This window comes from Prionailurus viverrinus, chromosome X (genome assembly GCF_022837055.1).
Source record: "Prionailurus viverrinus isolate Anna chromosome X, UM_Priviv_1.0, whole genome shotgun sequence".
Lineage (NCBI taxonomy): Eukaryota > Metazoa > Chordata > Mammalia > Carnivora > Felidae > Prionailurus > Prionailurus viverrinus.
In genome coordinates, this window is record NC_062579.1 from 54531794 (window position 1) to 54540113 (window position 8320).

The following is an 8320-nucleotide window of genomic DNA, read 5'->3' on the forward strand; positions in this document are numbered from 1 at the left end:
GCTGTATGGGTGTATGCACCTGCTTGCACAAATGGAGAGTGTGAATCCAAATCTCTGCTGGTCACTCAGCGGGTTGGGCACGCGAAAGCTTTCACTCAGGCTTTTCGCTTGATCACCAGTGATATTAATGAGCATTCAGCTATCTGAGACCCCCTCAAGCATCTCAGACTGTGCAACAAAGCCACACCCTTTTGAGCCCCGGCAGCACATCGGAGGCGGGGCCAGTGACTCCGCCTCCACCCTTCTCCAGGCGAGGGTGATTGCATGCAGGCACAGCCGGAAGAGAGCCAGTCTGGCCCGGCCCTCCTTTTCCAACCAACTGCAGAAAGAGCACACATATAGTCATTTCCGGGAAACGGGTGCTTGCTCTGTGTGTGCAACATGGAGGCGACTGGTGTGACTGCTGAGCCGGTGAGACGCTGCTCTGGGGTGGGTGGGGAATTCGAGCCGGGTCGAGCATTGAACATGACTCCCCTCTTCTTTTTCCCTTCCCAGGTTTCCGGGGAACTGGTGTCTGTGGCACATGCTCTTTCTCTCCCAGCTGAGTCTTATGGCAACGATGTGAGTATGACTCACCCCAGCTTCCACTCACCCAACTACCCTGGGATGTCTGCAGGACCTAACACGAAAATTGTAACCCCCTGACCTGATATCTTCTGTGAACCCTCTCCTTGCCGGCCAGAGACCACACTTTTTTATTAATTCTAATCTTTTTGATCCACAAACCCATGCCAAATGCCAATGGAAATTGTCCCCAAACTTTGCTGCAATAGTACCACCTGAGAAGCTATTATATGTTCTGTTGTCCAGGTCGCAATATATACCAATTAAATGAAAATATTTGGGAGGGGGATAAGATTGTGGAATCACTAATTTTTAAAGGTTCCTGAGTGATAACCTTATTCAGTAAAATGGCACTGACTTATGGTGTGTCTAGTTTAGATTCTTAAAGAGAAAGCACATGATATTTTTGAGATACAAGACACCTGGACATGACAATATAGTAACACTCAAAAATATCATTGATGTATACTAGATTAGGATATAAGATCTAAAGGAGTTTAGCCCAAGAAGAAACCCCTTAGAACTGAGACAGTAGAGGTCTTAAGACTTCACTGAGAAAGTGAATCTCTAGCTGGATCCTCAAAGTATAGATGGATAAAGTACATGGGTTGGCAGTTGGGAAAAGAACCTGGTGTAAGGTGTGGAGGCAAAAATGCAAGTGGCATTTCTGGGTTCAGTGAAAAAGATCCATCTAGCTGGAGTGGGAGATTTTAATGGAACAGGTGTGGGTACTTGGTAAGGCTTATTTATAACCTAGCTGGCTTCACAATACTGATTCATTTTTAAGTGTTGTAGGATGGGGAATTGGCTATCTGATAAGCACAAATGATGATTATAACATGCTACACTATTAAAAGTGAAGAATATTTCACTTCCATTATCTTACTTTGTACTCCCAACAACTCAGTATTGTATGTGAGTATATTATTTCAGTCAGTTTTACAGTGATTTAACTCAGTCCTGAGAAGGCAATTTATCTACCACTATATGTAGTCTCCTATGCTTTCACTAGCTGCTGGGAAAAGAGCCAGTGGCTTTTGCTGTTGATTAGACTGTGTAGGTAGCTTCTTTTGGTAGGTAGTTTCCTTCATAAGGATAAAAGTTTTATACTGTCCAGACCCATTAGTTCAGTTTTTATCCTTTGACAGTAACACCACATTTGGTAGTGTTATTGAGCATTAACTAGACCTCTACAGACATCCTTAATTTGTTCTCTAATAGCGGGATTTGGAGATTCTGACCTGGCATTCATTCTTCACTCCTTTGCAGCCTGATATTGAGATGGCTTGGGCCATGAAAGCAATGCAGCATGCTGAAGTCTACTACAAGGTGAGTTGTCTGTCTTCATTATTAAGCAGAATTAAACATGTAATTGTAGTGTATGGTTCTTTGCTAATGACTGTGCTCAGCAAGTTAAGCAGTTGTATTTTGGAGATAATTTTTATTACTGTAAGATCTTACCCACAGAAAACAGGGGGGTGGAAGTGAATTTTGTTTTGACAATGAGGACTTGTATTTCTTTGCCCAGTTTTCTGCTGCTAACTGGCAAAATAATTCTTAGCCCATAGTAAGCAGTTAATAAATGTTTGATGACTGAATGAACAATTCATAGAGGGCAATATTCAGGCAGTACTAGGACCGAAAATGTTTAAATTGTGTAAAGGACTGTAGTAGATCATGGCCCTTGAAAACTATGTCATGATTTCAACTGGGACCTAGTCTGTCTGTACTTCCTAATAAAGTCTTCTGCCCTTAGAACCATAAGGATTTTCTGGGGAAGGAGGAAAGAAGTGTAGCAAATTAGAGATTAGCATCTGTGTGTTGTCTTATGTCTGGCAGCTCATTTCATCAGTTGACCCACAGTTCCTGAAACTCACCAAAGTGGATGACCAAATCTATTCTGAGTTTCGAAAAAATTTTGAGAAACTCAGGATAGATGTGTTGGACCCAGAAGAGCTCAAATCAGAATCAGCTAAAGAGGTAAGATTTCTCTCTCTTAAATATTACCTATAATCTGACCAACAATTATTGATTGTAAATACATTTTTATACATTTAAACTTTTTTCTGTCTGTTTTAAGGAAATATGTAAAGAACCAGGGCTTTTATGTAGTTATAATCAACTAATAAGTAAGTTATGAAACAAAATAAACATTTTCCTGGTTTATGAGTTTTTCATGTTCACTGGATCTCTTTCTTTTCTTTTCTTTTCTTTCTTTCTTTCTTTCTTTCTTTCTTTCTTTCTTTGACATTTCATCCCTTTCTACCCAGCCTTTTCAGGGGAGGAGAAACAAATTTACTTATGTTAGTAGTTTAGCCAGAAGGCTTGGATGGACGATTGGCAAATAGGGTACAGAGAGGTGTTGAATTATCTGGATTTAAGTTCACATTATTGTGGGCCATGGGTAATCGGAAAACTTAGGTTTCACATTACTTACCTGATTATCTTATACTTTGACAGTGTGCTAAAACTATTATAGTGGGGAAAATATTTCCCTGAGGGTAGGTCCTTGTCTTATGAAAAATGTAAACATTTAACACTTAGCGGGTTGTTACTGATCTTTGGAACATTGCCTCTAGTGAATGGACTTCTTTCTTAAAATTTAACTTTGTGACTTTGTGCCACATTCCTGCCACCTTGGTCTCATTTGTGCTTCAGTGGAGATGAATAGCTATTTTGGGCTGAGTTAACAATAACTTAAAAACAAAACAATATGTTTAAGAAATCAAATTTTAGGGGTGCGTGGGTGGCTCAGTGGGTTAAGCATCTGTCTTCGGCACAGGTCATGATCTTACAGTTCATGAATTTGGGTTCGTGAACTTGAGCCCTGTGGCGGGCTTTGTGCTGACAGCTTGGCACCTGGAGCCTGCTTCAGATTCTGTGTCTCCCTCTCTCTGCCCCTCCCCCACTTGTGCTCTGTCTCTCTCAAAACAAAATTAAAAAAAAATTAAATCAAATTTTAATTCTGTAGTTAAGGATTTAAATATTTTTGTCAAGTTAAAATATTGTTCATGTTGGGAAATACCAGTCTAAAGACAATAGTTAGCACAGAAACTCAATGCTAGTGAAACTAGAAATCAGCTCAGTCATAGTCTCTTTCCCTATGGCTATTTTCCTTACTGAGCAAGTGGAATCCCTTTCCCTGGCCTGACTTCACCAGCCTCCTGCATTTGTCATCTAGGGCATCTTTTTTGCCTTTATAGAAGTGGAGGCCATTTTGCTTGAAGTTTGACGGAATTGTAGAAGACTTCAACTATGGTACTTTGCTGCGACTGGATTGTTCTCAGGGCTACACTGAGGAAAACACCATCTTTGGTGAGATTCTTGCCTCTATAATTGTTTCTGTATAAAGAAAGTGAGGGATCTGGTTTTACTAAAGAATTAATGACATGAATAGTTTGGGGATCATTTTATTTGTTATATATTTAAAGATCATGTTACTGTTTGTTGAGTGACTGAGATAAGATAGTTGAGTATTTTCTGCCTCATTTAACAAGATTAGAATTCCACATCTCTCAAGTTTATGACTGTTCTGGAATACTTTGAATGTTAGTTCAGCTTTTTTGGTAGATTTCCAGTAGGTTTAGAGAAGTAACTGTGACTATGACCAATAATCAATTCTATTCACCTTTCAGCCCCCAGGATACAATTTTTTGCCATTGAAATTGCTCGGAACCGGGAAGGCTATAACAAAGCAGTTTACATCAGTGTTCATGACAAAGAAGTAGAGAAAGAAGGCAACCATGGAAGAGAGAAAGCTGACAGTGGAAGAGCAGAAGAGAAAGGAGCCAAAAGAGAAGGAGAAAAAGTGAAAACCAACAAAGGAGAAGAAAAAGAGAAAGAAGCCAACAAAGAAATCAACAAGAGTAGTGAAACAGCTATGTAAGCTAGACAAGGAATAGCCCCCTAGAAGCTGTGACTCAACTAAGTCTATAGATACCATGATACTGGCCGCACAGACTCCTGTGGTTAAATATATGTCATTGTGCAATTGAAAGACACGCAGAAGGACATCTTTCTAGCCTAATAATCAAGCGCTACTTTGGTTGTTCTCTTGTATGAACTGGCTTAAAGACTATAAGTGGGGTCTTAGTTGATTGTTGCTTGGTATAGTATTTCTTGGTTCTCACCACTGGTCAAGTAAGAAATTTTATAAATAAATTTCTTTTGGTTCTTATGACTATATCTGTGATTGACTTTTAAAAGATATTTCAAATTATTTGACACTTCAGATTTTTTTCAAGTATATAACCTCTTTATCATGTCATATAAAATGATGTATGCCTGTTTTTAAATGCTTATCATTGTTTCCTATGGTGAATGTTTCTCAAACCTGTTAAGTTGTATATGACTTTTTTTAAAGTGTATTTATTTTGAGAGAGAGAGAGAGAGAGAGACAGAGTGCTCACTTACATGAGTGGGGGAGGGGCAGAGAGAGAGAGAGAGAGAGAGAGAAAGAGAACCCCAAGCAGGCTCCACTGTCAGCGTGGAGCCTAGTACGGGGCTTAATCACATGAACCATAATATTATGACCTGAGCAGAAATCAAGAGCTAGACTCTTAACCTACTGAGCCACTCAGGTGCCCTGTTTATGGTTTGGGGATTAGAAGTTCGTATATAAGAGTTGACTCTTGGTATTTGAGTAAGTATAGCTTTCTTATTTTCTTTGATATATCTCACAAAATATTTGATAAATATTCTATGGTGATAAGAGCAGGGGCCTGAGCCTAACAAACTAGTGAATGTGGCCCAGTTCACATTAGAAGAGGACTGGACCTGCTTCAGTACCTGCTTCTCTTCTGGTACCCAAGTTGTTACCTGAAAGCTAGCTCAAAATAATAATTAATATAAAGCCTGGTAGAGTGACTTCCCTTTTATAATGCTAAGAACAATAACATACATTTATACACTATATATAAATGTAAAAATGAACATTTTTAAATATTTTGTCAGACTCAAAAAATAGACCAGTTGATTTTATATAGATTGGGAAGGGGGTTTCTTCTCATCTAATGACTTTTAAGAGTGCATGTCTCAGTTATCTTTATATATGTATAAAGTTTGTGCATGTCCCCATAGACCTACTGACCTTGATGCCAAAACTATTTAGAGGAAGCCACAATGTTTACAGTACAAATAGTAAATAAATACTTTTAAAACTAACCACAGCATGATCATTGAAGAAAGGATTTATCAGAGCAAAGAAGTGGGGAAAATGAGGCTTTTTCCCCCAGTGGACATAGAAGAAAAATAAAAGTTAAACTTAATTGATAAATTATTTTCTAGGCAAGAGCTGAACTAGAGATACATACAGCTAGTAGCAACAGTTGTGCATGAAGCACATAGGTTTCTCTATGAATTCTCTTTAGCCAATTCTTAAAAATATTTAAAACATCTGTTTAGACTTCATTTTATGAGAAATATGTTTTTAAATGGGTAGGAGAGTGTTAAATACTTCATACTAGACAGACTTTTTGAAATTAAGAACTTTTTTGCTATATTGACTTTCTCTAGTTCATTCATTCTTAAATATCCACGAACATATGTCCACACACATTGCCTGAGGGACTGGGGAAGAATAAAGATTGTTGGCTGCATACAATCCTGCCTATGGTGGTCTTTTCCAGGTTGCTCATCAGTCCAAGGACTAGGACATACAAACTGGGAAAAGGGAGGGGCATAAGAACACGGAACACTTCAGCAGCAGTGTAAGGTCAGGAATCCAAGGCAGCATCCAAGTTCAAAGGGGAAAGAGTGGGCAGAATTACGATGGTCCCAAGATTTCCACCCATGGCATACATGCCCTGTGTGATTCTCTTCGGTTGGTGTGGGCAAGCCTTGTGAATATGTGGAGATTTCATTACTGCATTTATCATTTAATTTCGATTTAAAAGGGAGATTGTCCTGGGTGGGTCTGGCCTAATCAGGTGAGCCCTTATAAGCAGCATCTGTTCACCTGTTGGCCTTAAGCTAAAAGCTGTGTTGTGAGTCAAGGGGGGCATGTGGCAAGGGCCTGAGGGTAGCCACTTGGAGCTGAGAATGCTCCCAGGCTGATAGCAAGAAAATGGGAATTTCATTCTAGTTAGAAGAAACTTAATTCTACCAACAAGCAGTGAACTTGGAAGAGGACCTTAAGTCTCAGATTGCAGTCCTGGCTGACACCAGACTGATACCCTGTGAGACCCTTAGCAGAGGACCCAGTTAAGCTGTACCCACAGGACTGTATGATAATAATGGGTGTTGTGTTAAGCTACTAATTATGTGGTACTTTGTTACAGAGCAGTAGAAAACTGCCCCAGACTCTGGTACTGGAAGTGGAGTGCTGCAGTATCAGGTACCTATAATGTAGGGGTGGTTTTGTAATCAAGCAGTGGGAGAAGGCTAGAATTTTGAGGAGCCTGATAAAGCCTTAAAATTGCCTTAAACGGGCTGTCACTAGTAATATGGACTTTAAGGATGCCTTGGATGAGGGCTCAAAAGGAAGTAAGGAACATGCTATTGGAAGCTAGAAGAAGGGGAATCCTATTAGTAGGTAATAGCCTTGTGATAGAGGTCAGGATGTTTGGGATTTGAGCCTTTGTTCTGAATTATTTGGAATATATGAAGCCAGCCTTGACATAGTGTTTAAACATCTATGATTTATTCAGAATGTGGTACCATTCCAGTTATTTATGTCCATGACATCTTTTGGAGGCAGGGAAAGGGCACAAAGTAATTTTGGCATTTACAAAAAAGAAATCACAGTCATTTTAAAGTTTTAGGCCACTAAATTTGTGGTAATTTGTTACAACAGCAATAGGAAATGAATAAAGAAGGCGTACTGAGACCACTTCAAAAGTAGAAACATTCATTTATTTCGAAACTATAGTTTAAACAAAGGTGTTGTACCAGATGATTGGAGACATAGAACCGTACCGAAGGCAAGCTTCAATGATTCTAAACCATTTTGAATTTATTTTTTGAAGGAGTTCTTGTAGCTGAGTCTGTGTGCATCAAGGGCCATTAGTATAATTGGGAGTTCCCTGTATTTGTTTATAGGTAACAATACAGTGCTTAGTAATGAGTAGGTTTCATTTGAAGCTTACATATATATTAATAAAACTTAACAGTAACTTAATCAATTGTTTAGACCTTAGACAAAATATTTTTTCTGGAGAGGTGTATTTTATCACTGACATTGTTTAAAATTGACAGAGCATGGTGATAATTCAAGCAGACCAGGTTTTTGTTGGTTTTATTAATGTTTTTAAAATTTTCTACAAATAATACAACCTTCTTTGCTTACTCACAATATGGATGATTTTCACTACCCTACATTAGTACACCACAATTACTTTCATATATTTTTTTATTCAGATAAATAGTCAATATCTTAATTGATCATTCAAAATTAAAGCATGTGGTGTATATATGTTCTGTGAGTGGCCATTTTTCCATGCCTACATGTTTCTTTTTTTTTTTAAGTAAGCTCCACGTCTAGCATGGGGCTTGAACTCATGACCCCAAGATCAAGAGTCATGTGCTCTACCAACTGAGCCAACCAGGTACCCCTCCATGTCTGTATGTTTCTATCTCTAAAATTATAGAAGCATTACAGATGTCAACATGATGTTGGTCTCCTGAACTGCACTACTTTCACATGATGACCACTTATATGTCTGGCTAGCTTTTATTTTTTTCTACTCTACTCAGGATTTGTCTGATTTTTTCAATATAAGTTGCATTTTCTTTAAGTCAAAATGTCTTCATTTTGTAA

At 38.6% G+C, this 8320-nt stretch overlaps 1 protein-coding gene across 2 annotated transcripts; it reads left to right on the forward strand.

Annotated features, from left to right (window-relative positions):
• The first annotated feature begins 274 nt into the window (after positions 1-274).
• On the forward strand, positions 275-5727 carry PBDC1 (polysaccharide biosynthesis domain containing 1). 2 transcript variants are annotated; one of them, XM_047844998.1, is made up of 6 exons: positions 275-411; positions 496-561; positions 1786-1893; positions 2404-2544; positions 3768-3879; positions 4200-5727. In XM_047844998.1, exons 1-6 carry the CDS (start codon positions 382-384, stop codon positions 4448-4450), a joined length of 708 nt encoding a protein of 235 aa, XP_047700954.1. In that variant the 5' UTR covers positions 275-381; the 3' UTR covers positions 4451-5727. The 2 variants fall into 2 exon arrangements, with proteins under 2 accessions (XP_047700954.1, XP_047700955.1); XM_047844999.1 differs by having other exon boundaries at positions 1834-1893.
• The last annotated feature ends 2593 nt before the right edge of the window (positions 5728-8320 follow it).

What these genes read in the sequence shown, in the direction of transcription:
- PBDC1 (XM_047844998.1), top strand. Translation starts at nt 382, where the DNA reads ATGGAGGCGACTGGTGTGACTGCTGAGCCG. An exon ending in CTGAGTCTTATGGCAACGAT is followed by an intron (nt 562 to 1,785) that starts GTGAGTATGACT and finishes GTTCTCTAATAG; the next exon opens with CGGGATTTGGAGATTCTGAC. An exon ending in ATGCTGAAGTCTACTACAAG is followed by an intron (nt 1,894 to 2,403) that starts GTGAGTTGTCTG and finishes TATGTCTGGCAG; the next exon opens with CTCATTTCATCAGTTGACCC.